This window comes from Ictidomys tridecemlineatus, chromosome X (assembly GCF_052094955.1).
Source record: "Ictidomys tridecemlineatus isolate mIctTri1 chromosome X, mIctTri1.hap1, whole genome shotgun sequence".
NCBI classification, from domain to species: domain Eukaryota; kingdom Metazoa; phylum Chordata; class Mammalia; order Rodentia; family Sciuridae; genus Ictidomys; species Ictidomys tridecemlineatus.
In genome coordinates, this window is record NC_135493.1 from 37,384,711 (window position 1) to 37,401,974 (window position 17,264).

Below are 17,264 nucleotides of genomic sequence, written 5' to 3' on the forward strand. Positions count from 1 at the left end.
GGTTCTCCTGGTTTCTGAGTCAGTTAAGATTATTATGTGGCTGAAGGTGACAGGACCTGGTGTTAGTTGTTAGGACTCAACTTTATCTTCTTCTGAATATTTAAGAAAGTCACTACTTAGAGGACCCTGTGTAGAAACTGCCTCTCTATATTAATGCACTTGACATAAAAATACACAAATATGTGTATTTCTTGACACTACCATATATTTACTTGTTTCGTTGAGAAATAAACCCTTCAGGGTTCAAGGATGGAAATGAATAGTGTAACCACTGCATGCAATAATGTTCTCATAAAGAAATTTCAGAGGGTTGTCTTTTGTGTAATTTACTTTTCAAAAGTGCATCTCTAAGGTAAAAAAAAAAAAGTTATGTAAAAATTCATGTTACCTTGCTACCTTTCTAAATGTACAGAATGCAGTTGGAGCCAGATGACATAATGTTTAATTAGTAGAATTATAACTTTTAAAAAGTATTCTTTTTTAGTTGTAGATGGACACAATACCTTTGGTTTCTTTTTTATTTTTATGTGGTGCTTCGGATTGAGCCCACTGCTGCACACTCGCTCGGTAAGCACCCTACCACTGAGCTACAACCCCAGTCCCCAGGATTATAATTTTTAACAGGGAATTTTCTCTTCTTTAGTTGGGCATGACTTTTCCCAGAGTATTCATGGTCATCTACTTTTAAATAGAGCTGTAACACATTATGGGTTTGGGGCTGGGGAGCTCAGTGGGTTACAGTCCAGTGATAATGAGGCCACAGTCACAGGGCTTAATCCCTGGAAAGTCCAGATAACTCTCAGCTACTCACTCCAACATAAGTCTCAGCTACTCCAACATAAGTCTCAGCTACTCCAACATAAGTCTAAGCAGCTGCTTCACAGTGTGTCCCATTGGGTTCAAGAAGGCCTGGACAGGAAAGGAGGGCAGGTGGCTTAATACAAGATCATTACTATGGCTGGAAAAAACAACTCAACATGCAAACCCTGCTAATGATGGCTGATTGAGTGGCATCATCTTTCTTTACACACAACACAGGGCATTTAAGAGCATTAAGTAGAACAAAGGGCATCTCCCTACACTCTATAAACACTATTCTTCACAAATGCTAATGTATTTCCAATCTCTTACATCACAAAGCCAGACTACAACTATTTAGTGCTTCACAGCAGTGATCTACCTTGTGTGGCCCAAAATAGATCCAATGAGGAAGCAAATACTTTTGTGGTGGGTGGTCCTACCCAAAGAATAATTTCTGTAAACACACTACACACCACTTTTGCTCTTGCCATAGTTTCATGAACAACAACAGAAACAAGTCAGATGTTTTATTTTCAGTGCTTATCCCTCAGTTCTGTGGTCATACACTGCTTTGTTATATTCTCTAAACCAAGCTGCTATTTATCAAATCTTTAAGATACAAGACTTAAAACTATTCATATTCGATAAAGGAACTTGATGTAATAAAAAGGGGGCTCCTCATTGAATGGTGAGGTTGTTTGAAAATACCTAACATGGTATATTTACTTTCTCAAGCCTTAAAACATCCACAAGTCTGGGGTCCTAATTTGAATAAGACTTTACTGTCACGTATTACCAAAAAGAACTGATAAAAAAGAAAACAAACAAAAAACTAAAACTAATTTAGAGGCACAGGGACTGAAAGCTTGTTTTATTACACATGAGCTAGTACTAAAGTTTGTTTGTAATTATCAATGAATTGATTATGTTACCATTCTGTATAATGAAATGATTGGCAAAGATTCACATGTTAGACAAAATTCCTTTGGCCAGAAACATAGTTTTACCTCTGGGAGGAAAATGGTTTCATGAAATATTCCCATTGTCACTTTCTATCAAACATAGGTACATGGCTTTATTAATCTGGGTAGAAAATATCATACAGCTGAACTACACTGGCCGATGAATTCTGCATGACAGCCTTTTGTATTGCCACATGCTTTCTTGTTAAGAGTTGCTTTCTTATATATTTCCCTCTTAATAATCATTGTAGGGAAGGGTTTTTGTTATTGTATTATAATGCCAAATAAATGAATACAGCTGTGTTGGCAAGATGGCTAGCAAACAGGCATACTCATTATCGTTGGTGGAGTGTTCAATGAAATGAAACAACCTCTATGAAGGGCAACTATCTTTTCACACTACAATTCCACACTTAGGAATTTATCCTAATTATAAATTTAGGATGCACATAAATTTACATAAGTGTCAAATGGTTTATCTGTAAGGATATGCATTGAAGCCTTGTTTGTAATAGCAAATATCAGAAAGAAACTAAATGTCTATCAATTGGGGCCTGCTTAAATAATTTATAGTTAATCCAAACAATAAAACCCTATCTTTTAAAAAGAATGAAGTACTAGATTGGGGTTGTAGCACAGTAGCAGAGCACTGGCCTAGCACACATGAGGCACCGGGTTTGATCCTCCACACCACATAAAAATAAATAAATAAAATAAAATAAAAAAGAATAAACTACTGATATGAAATCATCTCTAAAACAGAAAAAGAGAGGCTCATAATAGAAAAGGGGAAATATAGTCTGTTGCCACTGTGTTAAAAATATGAGAGAGATAGAGAGAGATGCACTGTGTTCAAATACAAAGTTCATTTGGTTTTAATCATCAAAATACAGTTTGGGAAAGATGTATTAGGTTGAAATATTCAGTGCTAGTTGTAGATATCCATAGAGAGTACCTGTTAGAGTTAGAAAAGAAAGGACGCACATAAATTATTTCTGGGGGTGTCGTCTTATAAGTACAAGTATTAGATGTCCTAAATAAGCTTTTAAAAGATCTCTTTCAAAGTCAATACAGTAAAAGGGGTTTCCATTAACTAAAGATGGAATAGTCTGATCATTAAAAATACTGATGAATGGGCTGGGGTTGTGGCTTAGTGTTAGAGTGCTTTCCTCACATGTTTGAGGCACTGGGTTTAATTCTCAGCACTGCATACAAATAAATGAATAAAATAAAGGTTCAATAACAACTGAAAAAATATTTTAAAAATACTGATGAATGAAAAAGAAACAAAATGCATAAACTCATGAGTTTATAAGGATGCATTTAAATAAAAGATAAAGCTTTCTTCCCTTCCTAAAAATATAAAATAAAACCACCACTCATTGGAAACTTTTGGAAGTAACGTGGGTACCAACTCCTTATACTGAATTGGCAATAATAACGAAGGATTTGGCCCTAGGTTTGATCCAACTCTACCAAAAAAATAAAAAATTCATCTTGACTTTCTTGCATGACTACATTTTAGGGTAGCTAAAGAGCCCTAGTTGATGAAGTATAGTTCTTACAAAAAAATTCTAAGTTGGGTGCTAGTAACACATGCCTGTAATCCCATCTACTTGAGAGGCTAAGGCAGGAGGATCACAAGTTTGAGACCAACCTCAGCAACTTAACAAGACTCTGTTTCAAAATAAAAAATAAAAAGGGGTAGATATAGGGCTGGGAATATAGCTCAATTGGTAGAGTGCTTGCTTTACATATACAAGGCCCTGGGTTCAATCCCCAGCTCCACAAAATAAAAAAAAAATCAGCTAGTGGGTTGGGGGTGTGGCTCAGTGATAGAGCACTTGCATGTGGGTTCGATCCTCAGCAGCACATAAAAATAAATAAATAAAATAAAGGTATTGTGTCCATCTACAACTAAAAAATATATTTTCTTTAAAAGGGCTAGATATGTGGCTCAGTGGTAGAGCACCCCTTTGTTCAATCCCTACTACCAAGCTAGCAAATATGGAAGAATGATAGATTTAGAAAATCCCTATTTTTCAATCCCAGGTGAAATAATTGATTTTAGCAACAATCATCAATAGATGAAACTATTGGATGAAAAGTTGATGGGTAACTTTACATGGAAGGTGAAAGTTACCCAATGAATCCTCCAGTCAATCTACTCATCATTAAATACAGGACAATTGGACAATGCATCCTGATGTGATGGAATACAAAACATAGATAGAGCACCACCTATGAAAACTCTTTCCAAATGCTGAACTTGAATCTTACTAAGCCTGTAAAGCTAATACTCATTTATAGGAAATACAGAGAACAGATGAGCAAGTTAAATGATACTGTATGCAACTAGCAGACAAGTCCAGAAAGAGGTACATTCTGCAAGATGATGTCTAGTTTAACAAGTCAATGATGTCCTACTTTTCTAATGATGGAAAATGAAGGGAGACTACTTTAAAGTACAGAGACTTAACAAACACAACGAAAGACAATGTGTGGGCCATCTTCACTTGTTAGTTTGAACAAATCAACTGTAAAAATAGCATTTTGAGATACCTGTAGAATTCTGATTATAGACTAGGAGTTAGACAATATCAAACAAGTGTTAATTTTTTGTAGATCTTATAATGGCATTCTGATTTTATTAAAAATTATTGATAAGTGTTAAATCTGGGCAAAATTAATCACAGTGTTCCTGTACTATTTTCTCTACTTTTGTGTAAATCTGAATATTTGTAACAGAAGATTTAAGGAGTGGTATACTGGATATGTCATAAAACTTTATAGGCCAGATTCAGAAAACAAACATCTTAACATTATGGCAGGAATAAACTACTGAGGAACAATCACATGTTAGTTTAATATCTCAAAGATCTCAGATAGAAAGCAGATGATACATTTTGATAGCTGCTGGGAGACTCAAAAAGAGGTTCTAGTAATTATAAAAACAACAATGTTAAATATGCCTATGAATATTTTGAAAGCCACTGATTGTGAAATATAAAAGTAGAAAAAAATCTCCCCAAATCAATATAATTTTATGTAATGTGCGGTTTCAAATGTTTAAATAGGATAAATTAACAAATTAAACATTATAAGTAGACACTTTTGCAGACACTACAGATATCAAAGGGAATGAATTCCATAGTATAAAGTAAATATTCACTTGATTTCTTTCAAATGAAATTTCCCATAATCCCAACTTGTTAACTTCTTATATCTTCTCAGGTCACTATTCAAATGTACACTGCTCTAAGAATTTTGACCTCACACCCCCTCCCTGGTTGTAAATCATTTTACCTCCCTTTCTTTGCCCATAGCTCTTGGTAGGTAAATTTTAATACTTGCTGTATTCTGCTCTGCATAATAGTAGAACATGGGTAAATCTTTCACTCCTAATAATAACTAGCATTAACCAAGTACCTATGTGCCATGAAGTGCACTAAGCACTTTAAATATCTTCTCTGTATTTCAAAATTTATGAAGTATGTGCATTATGCTTTACTATGAAGGAGAAACCGATGCTTAAAGAAATTAAACAATTTGTCCACAGCTTTCTGAGTTTACAATCTTGCCTCTTTTTAAGGAATTTTACCTGTCTAGACAAGCTAAGGTGTAAGAAGTAAATACATGATGATGCTGGTATAATTTATAAGGTTCTGAAGGGTAGAAGACAGAAAAGGACAATTAGGATCAGAGAAGCCAAGGAAGGATCTATGGGGGAGATGAAGGTAAGTGTGATAAGTGTGAAGATAAGTGTGTGGGCAAAAATATTAGAGAAAGGCATATGCATGGGGGAAAGGGGTATGCTTATATTTTGATACAATTCCCCTTTTCTCACTGTCAGATATTTAGGGGGAAAATGAACACAGAAGTCGCTGTAAAGTCCCAGAACCTGATTCTGAACAGTATTATATACATAGTAGGCACAGGATAGAAGTTCACTGAAAGAAAAATGTATTTGTTAAACTGGTTCTAAACTATCTCTTTAAAGTTGCTGCCTCACAAATGTTTTTATTACACTGTTGAAGAGAAAATATAACATGAAACTGAAGGGAAAAAGGGCTTATTTTTCAGTGCATTCTCATTTAAGGAAAGGTCTTAAAGTGAATTCAATGTATTAATGAGAAATCTGTGGGAACAGCTGCCAACATTAGTAAATTCAGCCCTCTGTTACATAGCTACTACTTATTTGGGAATTATACAGGCTTGCCAACGAAGGCTGCTAATGGAAAATAAATATTTGATTTTGTTGTCTCATCCTACCACATTTATCAAACAAGTTCTTTTACATAACTATCCTAGAGAGTGAAGATTCTTTTGTTTCCACCACATACATCTCAGATGAATTCATGTTGTTAATGACAATTCGGGAAGTACCTTCCCTCCTTCCATGCCTCCCTTTTTTCTTTCTTTCCTTCCTTCTTCTTCCTTCTCTTCCTTCTCTCTCTCTTTGTCTCCCCCCTCCTTACCTCTCTTCATAATTTCACTTTGTATGCATGTGCTCAAAATGGCCAATTTTAGAACACTTTTCACAGCAAACAGAGTGAAATAATATCATCTTTAGCTTTTGACTCTTCAGCTATGTCTTCAAATTATTAGACTTGGAATTCTGAACTTGACTTATGGATGATGGATCCCAATGCTTTGGCTCCAGGCCTGAATGCTGGAGTGGCAGAAACCCATTCTGGAAAAAATTTAGTTTTCCAAGTAGTCAAGGGTGATTAATGAAGAGGTTTTTTCTTAAATCTGGTTCCCAAGAGTGAGCTGTTGTGTTCCCTGAAGCTGAAAATGGAATACTGGGGTTGATTATTCCTAGCATTGAATGGTTACCAAAACGATTTGAATGATGCCACAACAATAGGTAAAACAAAACAATAAAAACCCCACACTTAATGAAAAGAAAATAAAAGCTCTATATATTGAGAGTAGAACTAGTTTGTCTAATTTAGGCCAGTAATTCATGGAAAAATAAATTGAGAGCCATGTAAGTAAAAACCAAGTTAATATATGAGTGGTTTTTCTGAATCTACAGAAAAAAAATAAATATTTTGCTCATTTACTTTAAACTTAACAACAGAGAATACTAAGAACAAAAAATAAAATTAGTAAACAAATGATAAAATCACATTAAATAAATATATTCAAGTTGCTAGATTATACATTAAAAGCTATTTTGAAAATACATCTTGATTTTATAAAAATATATCTTCAGTTTATATTATGACCATTTGGGATATGTGTGTGTGTGTGTGTGTGTGTGTGTGTGTGTGAGAGAGAGAGAGAGAGAGAGAGAGAGAGAGAGAGAGAGAGAGAGAGAGAGAGACAGAGAGGACAGTAGAAGGGGAAGCAAACATGCATGAAAAAAGATGTGTGTAATATCCAAAGGACAAAGAATAAGATGTGGTGAGAAAGACTAAATCATTATGGGAGATGAAGATACATTGACGAGAGCAAGAGCAAGAGTGAAAACACACAAGTCACACATGCATACACACATGAAAATCCAAAGGAAAGAGAAAGCTATAAAGACAAACATTTTCATTAATTCAACAAATATTTATTGATGCAAAAAACAGTCCCAGAGCAATGGGGGCAGCAGAGGAGGGAAGCTTGGTAGTTAAACTTTGAGTTCAGCCAAAATGAAGTTGGCTGTTGACCATAACTGTATAAATTTTTTTGAAGGCCTAGTATGGGTGGAAGCACTATGCTAGATACTAAAGGAGACAAAAAGAGAAATAAAATAGAATCCTTATCCTCTAAGGCTTATGAAAAGGTTGTTCGCCTGCAAGTGAACTATCTGGTGATTTCATCATTCTTTAAAATGATAAACTCAGTGGAAATTTAAAATAAACCTTCCTGCAGAAGGCAAGCAGGATTTCTGCTTTGATGTTTTAGTTTAGATTATCCGGACTTTACAAAGGTACTCAGAAATAAAGAACTTTACTTTTCACCTTTAGAGGTCAGGGTATAAATAACAGGCAGAAGGGGAAATCTCTTTGGTATGCAAAGTTGCTTGGTGGCCTAATCTTTGTTCTTGTAGGAATTAGTCTTGCTTCATTACCTGGGAGATATTTGAAACCATTTCTTACTTTTTTTTTTCCTTTTTAAATTCAATGCTATTGTTGGCTCAGTTGGGTCTTGGTGGGAATGAACAATCAAAACAAAATCATAACATCTCTCATTCCCACCTCTAAAAAAGAATTTTGTTTGAAGAAAGCTCTTTGTGACTAAATAAATAAATAGCTCCCATTTAATCCTACAATTAAAGCAATTCTGTCCATTAGAAAGATAATGTGAGGTGGAAATAGGACAAAGGGTATTATATCAAACAAAAAGCTTCTGCATAGCAAAGGGAAAAAATAAAGCAAAGAGACAACTTACAGAATGATAGAAAGTATTAACAAACTATATATCTGATAAGAAGTTAATATTCAGAATATACCAGAAACTCAATTCAATGTGAAAAAGGATACAATTTTTTTTAAAGGGTAATAGGGCTGGGGATATAGCTCAGTGATAGAGGGCTGGGTACAAATAGATAGGTCCTGGGTTCAATCCCCAGTACTGGAAAAAAACAAAACCAAAAAAAAAAAAAATAGACCTGAGAAGATATTTCTTAAAAAACACATATAAATATCCAACAGGTATCAGATAATGCTCAATATCACTCCTCATCAGGGAAATACAAATCAAAATTTCAGTGAGGTATCATTTCACTCCACTAACAAAGACTATCTTCAAGAATACTTAATATAACAAGTGTTGGCAATAATGTGAAGAAAAGGGAACCCTCACATTCTGTTAGTGAGAATGTGAATGGAAGTTCCCCCAAATACTAAAAATAGAATTACCATATGACCTAGTAATTCCACTACTGGTAATATAGCCAAAGGAAATCAAATCAGCATGTCAAAGACATATCTGAACTCCCTGAACTCCCGTTTACTACAGGACTATTCACAATAGTGAAATAGAATCAACACAAGTATCCATCAACTAATGAATGGATTCAGAAAATATGATCATATATGCAATGGAACACTATGCAGCCATTAAAAAGAATGGAATCTTGTCATTTGTACCAACATGACTGGAACTGGAGGATAATAAGTAAAATAAGCCAGACAAAGAAAAATAGTCCATGAACTCACTCATATGTAGAATGCAAAAAACGTTGATCTTATAGAAGTTAAGAGCAAAATAATGGTTACCAGAGGCTGGAGAGTGTAGTGGGGAAGAAGGGTTGGGCACAGACTCATCCATGGATACTAAATTATAGTTAGGAGAAATAAGTTCTGATGCTCTATTTCACAGTGTGGTGACTATAGATCATGATAATGTAATGTATATTTTTAAAAAGCTGGAAGAAAAGACTTGGAATGTTTTCAGCACAAGGAAGTGATAAATACTGGAGGAGATAGATATGCTCACCCTGATTTGAATATTATGTGATATTTGCATGTACCAAACATCACACAGTTGCCTATAAATATGTACACCACTATGTCAATTTGTAACAACAAAATATTTAGAAAGAAAAAGAACCTAATGTAAACCCTATTATTAACCTCCTAGTGTTACAGTTTAAAAGGTTTTCAAAAGTACAATTAATTATAATAATATATTTTATTTAATTCAACATCTGTTGTTTTATCATTTCAACATGTAATCAATATACAATTTACCAAGGAGATATTTCACATTTTTTTCATATTGTTTCAAAATTAGATGTATATTTTATATTTACAGCATAACTCTTGATTTGGACTAGCCAAATTGCAAATGCTCCACAGCCAAATGTAAATAATGACTACCATATTGAATAACAACAATCTGGAGGGCTATTTCCAAATGGAGTATATATCTCACCTTTACTGATAGCACTCCCAGATTCTTCACCAATTAAAATAAAATCTAAATCCAGATTTTCTTTTCTTAGTCCCCTTCAATGCATGACATTGTCCGTTTACAACCTGTCTTGTAGTATTTACCATTGAGGAATTAAGCAAATGAATTGAGGATTGTGACTTAGGAAGGCATAATTTTTTTTATACAGAACTTTTCTACTTCAAACACTGTTGCTTACTCGGGCCCTCCCATTTAGTATCACACTAAGGCCTAAAAGATATACCTAATTATAGCTGACTTGCAGAACCATTGACCCCTCCCTTCATCTCCAGTGATCTTACACTGGTTCCCATGTCTAGCTGATGATCAGGAATATCAGGAACTTTTTGCAAAGTTTTGATTCCTAGAGCCCATGACAGACTTCTAAGTCAAATCTCTGGCTCCAGATCCTTGGGAATCCAGCAGATATGTTTGTAGGTTTACTTATCAGTCAGTCTATCAGCTTGAAAGACCAATATTAAGATTGTAAAACGCAAACACAATCCAAGAAATGACAAGCATGAATTGGCAGGAATCCAAGCTGTTATTAAATTTTAATACCTCTTGCTGGTGCTCATCTTTTGATATCTCAAATAACCATTACTTACCCTTGACCAATTTTTTCAAATCTTGTGTACTTTTTCTTTGGGTCTCCAACACTCACAATGCTTCCTAAGAGAGAGGTGGGGAAAGAGGGAGAGGGAGAGAGAGAGAGATTGATTTAAACTGATTAATTGATTTCCCTCTAATAAAGTCAATGACAAAAATTAAGCAAATACTCCCATATTTATGAAACATGCTACTTTTCATTTGTTTTAAAAAGAAATAGTAACATATGAATTAAAGTAGTAATAATTACCCATGATGCTTATATTAAAGTTTGATGATGTTTTTTGTTTTTTTTTAGTTGTACATGGACACAATACCTTTATTTTTATTTATTTATTTTTATATGCCGTGGAGTATCTAACTCAGTGCCTCCCCTCACATGTGCTAGGCAAGCACTTTACCACCCAACCACAACCCCAGCACAAATTGATGATGTTTGGAAAACAAAACAGGGTTGGTCACAAAGTTTTCATAAAATAATATTGTAGATTAGGAAATGAAAACATCTAAGAATTTTTTTAGACACTTTTATTAAACTTTATTATTGGAAAGATGAATTCTCTGACTTGGAATAAAGTTAATCACTACACTACATTCAATTCTGCTGTACAAGTTTCTACTGAGTAATTACTGTACACCTAGTTCTGTTCTAAGAACAATGAGGGATAGGGATGGGTATAATGAAGAACAAAGTTTGATCATAAAGTAATGAGACTTTCACTTTTTAAAAATATACATCCCTGGACCTAGGGCCCTACTAGTGCTTCAAATATTTAAATGGCATTATTGACATAGGATTTACATACCATAAACTTCAGCCATTTAAAGCACATAATTCAATAGTTTTTAGTATATTTGCAGACTTGTGTAAACATCATCATGATGTAATTTTAGAAAATTTAATTATTTTCAAAAGGTACCTGGTACTTGTTAGCAATAACTCTCTATTTTTCCTGTTTTCTAAACAATCTCTAAGAAATCACTTAAAAGTTTCTGATCACTGAAGGATCAAAACCAAATTCTCTAGTTGTGCACAGGTCCTTCACCATCCAGTACCATCTGGCTCCTATTAACCAGTGTTAGTATTCTTCAGTATTCTTCTTCTTCTTCTCTCTCTGTACTACCTTGAATTTACATGCCATCACTATCCAATGGATAGGTCTTTATATAGACTTTCCAATTCCCCTTCCCATCTAACTCATGAATTCATAATTATCATTTAAATATAATCTTAAAACACTCTCCTTTTTGAAGTCTTCTCTGATTCCTCTAATGAGAATCACATGCTTTTCCTGGAGGCCACGAAATTTGGCTTTTCACCTCTAACTTCAGTGCCTAGAACAGTGGCTGCCACTCAACAAATATTTGTCTATTAAATGGATTAGAATAAGAAATTATGGGGCTGGGGTTGTGGCTCAGGGGCAGAGCACTTGCCTAGCATATGTGAGGCACTGGGTTCCATCCTCAGCACCACATAAAAATAAACAAATAAAATAAAGGCATTGAATCCATCTACTATAAAATGTTTTTTAAAAAGCAATTATGTAGGAGTTGGGATTGTGGCTGAGCAGTAGAGCGCTCATGTAGCACATGAGAGGCCCTAGGTTTGATCCTCAGCACCACATAAAAATAAATAAACAAAATAAAGATATTGTGTCTAACTATTTCTAAAAAATAAATATTTTTTTTAAAAAAGCAATTATGTATTTGAATGCTGTGCTGTGTCTATAGATGATGCCTCATGCAAATTTAGACAATATCTATTCTCTGGGCCAATGGACAGCTTAATTCATTTCTAATCATATACAGAAAAAATTAGTAAAGTGTTTCACTCATGGACTATTCATCAGATTGTTGAGGTGGTTCTTGCTATTTTTTTTTTTTTTGGTAAAGGAAGTCTATGTTTACATGAGGTTAAATAACACTTAGGCAATATGAGTTGATATAACTTTTTTTCTAGTAGTTCCAGTCTCAATCAGTGCTACTGTCAATTCACCCACTCTATAGCCTGGTCAGAAATATGATTATCTTTGATTCATCCTTTACTTCACTGGCTCATTCAGTTTCCTACCAAGTTGGCATCTCTTTACTTCCTCGACATCTCTTCTATCTGTCCCTTGTTTATTACTGCTTCTTTACTTGGGCTCTCAACAACTTTTTCTTTGCTTCATAATTTTTTCTATAGAAAATAATGAACATTTATCAACCTTATTCATTATATATGTGAATCCTAATTCTCTATTTGATTCTCATCATCATTTGCCTGAATTATTCCAGCAGCCTCCTAAATGGACTTCCTCTGCCTATTTCAGATCAGAGTCCACACCTCTCCCGTGATGCTGGAAATAGATACCTCATCAAAACATTTGATTCTCTGTGGTTCAGGATACCAGGATGGTTCCCTATCATCTACAGGGTAAGGCCTAAAGTTTTTGGCATTGAGTACAAGGTTTCTCATGATTCAGCTCTAATTCTCCCTATCACATCTTTTACCACTAGAATCTTCTCATCTAATCAAAACAAACTTAATTGCAGCTCAAGATTAGCTTCTGCTTAACAGCTTAGATGCCTCTTCTGTAACTCCAACAAAACCCTCCACTACTGATTCTTTGTTCAATTAACAGTGAATACATTAGAGTCCTAGGCATATGATGTCAATTCTTTATCTGGAATGTCCTTCCCATTTTTCTTCAGGGTAGGCTTCTATTCATGCCTTAATACTCAGATGTTTCCTCTTTGAGGAACTTATCCCTGATCCCTTTGAATACAGTTAGTAACTTACCCTCTCTGTGCTACTACTATATTTTTCCTCTCTCACTCTTTAGCTTTTCCTTTTTTTCCCGTCTCCTTACTGGATCATATTATTCATCTGTTTGCCATCCCCTTTGATACAGTTTCTTAAAGACAGGAGTCATGTCGTATCACCTCTATATCCTTAGTGCCTTCTTCCTCAATGCTGTTTATAAAATATATCAAATACTCAGTGAATATTTATTTAATTGAACTCAATTAAAATTAGGCATTATCTTTTATAAATGCCTCATAGTTTAATATGGGATAAAGAATATATGTTACATGAGCTGTCTCTATAGAATACCACCCACTTAGCAATTTCTGAGTTGCTATTTTATTTTTCAAATTGTCTGAAGATTTCCACATCACTAAAAGCCATATTTTTCAAGTCAGTTATTAATGGGTAAGTGCCTGACCCTTTTTTTCCCCTAATGAAACAATGATTTTAAAGTCACTTGAAACCATAGTTTTACTAAGTAGTTTATAGTTTTCTAAGAAAGTTTTACTATTAAGTTGCTGAGCAGACTCTTTTCCATAGACTGATCAAAAGCAAAATAAGCTTCAGCCCAAGCCACTTTCTGAATTATGACCAATTCTTATTGGCGGGGTTCAGTTAATGAGGCTCCATGGTAGTAAATTATTCAATTTTTATTTCCATGGTATGTAGGTTAAAAAAAATCTGGAAATAAATCCTTTCATGAGGATTACCAAAAGACAACCATTTTCCTGAGATTCTGCTTCTGAATTTAACTGCTGTTCAAATAAAATGGCGTCCCCTCACCCGTTACCCTTCACAGGAGAGTGTGTGCTGCCATCTACTGATGTTAGGCAAGGGAATTGAAGGTCTTGTTTACAATCCTGAGTCTCAAATACAATAAAGCAAAAGAAAAACATTGTGACACAATATTTAAAAGGTGAAAAAAAAATCAGCAAACCAAAATTCAGAGAAAAAAAATGATAGCAATATCAGAATAATTTCTTACCAAAGAAATTTCTTAAACAGAAACCAAACCATTCACTTTCAAGTACAAGGTTTTACAAAATCACTAAATGCTAGTATTTGGAAAAGAGCTCTCACATTGTGGTTTCACTGGCAGAAAACCCATCAATACATTCTCTAACATATTAAGCTAATCTGAACTCCTACCATTAAAACATATTCTCTTTGACATAATGGAGGTTTTGACTCCTGAGAAAAAGCAAATTAGTTTCCTAAATTACTATCAGTTCTATCTGAGGATGGCTTAGGAAAGTGAGTTTTGAGTGAGAAATACTGGGGTAGGGGAAAGAAAAGAGGAATAGGTGATTGTAGGACCCTGGAGGAAAGAGGATAAAGACATATTTCCAGCATTGCATGTTTTGCTGAATGTGCCTTTTTGGAATTTTTAACTAAAATGTAGGACTTTCTTTATTTTCCAACAGATCCAGACAGACCACAATGAACAAGCCAGACCCAGGCGATCTGTCTGTGTAAAACTGAAAGATGATCTGTTCATTTTAGGACTTAATGATCCCTTGGTTTGGCCCCCACAATCAGTATCGGCATGGAAGATGGCTCTGTGGTTTGGACTGCGTACCTCCTAGCAATCAGCTCCCTGAGGCTAAAGGTGAGGATGATTAAATAGAGGCTTCCTTTTCCTCCTGTTAATGTTTGTGGGGTCCACTCTGGAGTGGGTTGTAGGCCATCCTTTTCCTTCTCTGTCTCCCTTTACCCGCTCCTTTGTCTCTCAGCATAGGCTCTTCTACTCCTTCCCCAAACTCTAATGATACCCCCAATTCCAAGGTCCTCAATCACTTTTGTATAGAGACAATACATTTGAAATTATTTTTACTTTAATTCTGTTCTACTTCAAGTACTGAAAAATATGGTGACTCTCACTTTGTGAAAATAGCATAGTAGTCATTTTTATGCTATTGTTTATTTTTTTAGATATCTTACATATTTTAACTCATTTAGTCTTCACCCATTACATTCTTAATATCATCTCCAGTTTTTCAGATGAAGAAACTGAAGTTCAGAGAGATTAAGTGCTTTTGCCAGTGTCACACAGCTAGTACGTGTCAATGATTCGACCCCAGCTGCCAGGGCGTTAGCTCAGTGATAAAGCACTTGCTTAGCAAGAGCAAGGCCCTGGGTTACATCCCCAGCACATACACTAAAAAAAATTGTGTGTTTCATTGTGTTATCTTATTAAGGCTTCATATACATGTAAGAAAAAACAGTACCTACCAGTTTTTGAATAACTACTATGTGCCACATACATTTGCTGAGGTTATTTCATGAATTATTCTCATTCGATTATTACAGTGGTATAAGGCTAATACTTTTTACTGCTACTATCCCAAGTGATGAGGAAAAGAAAGGTCCACAAAAGTTAAATAACTGGGTCAAAGTGACACAGGTAGTAACAGAGGGTCTACAACTTTTTTAAAATTTATTTTTAGTTGTAGTTGCACACAATACCTTTGTTTCATTCATTTTTATGTGGTGCTGAGGATAGAATCCAGGGCCTTGTACATGCTAGGCAAGTGCTTTATCGCTGAGCCATAACCCCAGCCCCATGGGTCTGCAATTTGAATCAGGGTGTTTCTCACTTCAATGCCTGTCCACAACCAGAGGTTGAACTCCCTAAAATCCACCTCATAGAGAGACTTCTTAAATCTAGTTATGATTCTTAACTTCATTTGGCAAATAAAAAAATGAAGCTCACTGGGGCAAAATGACTTGTCTAAGGTTACCAAGTGTGAGTGTGTTAGTGACAAAGGGCACAGGAAGGGTGATAGCAAAGCAAGGCCGAGACTGTGACATATCTTTCAGCCTGCATCTACTAATTAAGAAACACTCCTCCATTTCTCTACCAGTTCTCCCTGTCAAGATGCATACGTATAGTATAAACAGTCACAGGTGACCTACTGGCTATAGGATAAAAGATTTTGAGCCCAAGAATAAAGTCCATTACAGGAAAAAACACTCAATTCTTAATAAAAATGTTACCAAAGGCAGCTTTTCCCTCTTCATGCTGTTGCTTAGTGCAGAAGTGAAGAAACAAGAAATCATACAGGCCACATTTCCAGCACATTTATAGTTTGTAAGAAAAGCAAGAGTTTAGCCCAGTAAAATAATGTTTGTCAGCTAACTTAAAAAAAACATTCAAATGGGGGCTGGGATTGTGGCTCAGTGGTAGAGCGCTCGCCTAACACGTGTGAGGCACTGGGGTTTGATCCTCAGTACCACATAAAAATAAATAAAAATATAAAGGAATTGTGTCCAGCTATAACTAAAAAATAAATATTCAAAAAACACAACAACAACAACAACAACAAAACAACAACAACAACAACAAAAACCATTCAAATGGGGCTGGGGTTGTAGTTTAGTGGTAGAGTACTCACCCAGCACATGTGAGGCACTGGGTTTGATCCACATAAAAATAAATAAAAATATAAAGGAATTGTGTCCAGGTATAACTAAAAAATAAATATTTAAAAAACAAACAAAAAATCCCAAAACATTCAAATGGGGCTGGGGTTGTAGCTCAGTGGTAGAGTGCTCACCCAGCACATGTGAGGCACTGGGTTCGATCCTCAGCACCACATAAAAATACATAAGTGAAATAAAAGTATTGTGTCACCTATAACTAAAAAAATATTTTTTAAAAAATTTAAAAGGTACAAATGCATTTTCATTACAATCCATCTAATGAGATTTGAAACACATACTAAATACCAGTCTGTTTAAGGAAAGCAAGGCTGAAAGATGTTTAAGATCTGATATAATCTCACAGGTCACATCTATGTATATAGAACAAAGAAAGAAATTAAGGAAATAGTCTAAGTAATTGAACTTAAATTATCCAGGAATTCTTTCATTTCTTCCTTCCATTTTACACAAAGAGTTGGGATATACAAAGCAAAGTGGGTAATGGGAAGAGTGTAAGCTTTGAAGGCATACAGATAAGAGGTAAAAATCTAGTTCTGTCCTTTATTACTATAATTTGGTGACTTTGTCACTTAAGCCTTTTCAAGCTTACTTTCAGTGATCTATAAAACAAGGACATTCAAATCTACCTCAAGAGATTATGGAGAAAATTAACCCTGATAATGTATGTAAAGTGGGAAGTACAGAAAGTGCCCAGTAAATGAGAATGATTATGGTTGTAATAATAAATGGTTGGTACTGGTGCTAGAAGAATATTTAATCAC

At 34.9% G+C, this 17,264-nt stretch overlaps 1 protein-coding gene across 20 annotated transcripts in view; it reads right to left on the reverse strand.

Annotated features, from left to right (window-relative positions):
• Positions 1-17,264, reverse strand: part of Pak3 (p21 (RAC1) activated kinase 3) — a 259,089-nt gene that overhangs the window by 36,424 nt on the left and 205,401 nt on the right. For all 20 annotated transcript variants that reach the window (XM_078034382.1, XM_078034379.1, XM_078034381.1 and 17 more), the window contains one exon: positions 10,268-10,331. In XM_078034382.1, the coding sequence (XP_077890508.1) occupies positions 10,268-10,331 (64 nt within the window). The remainder of the gene's footprint in view (positions 1-10,267; positions 10,332-17,264) is intronic.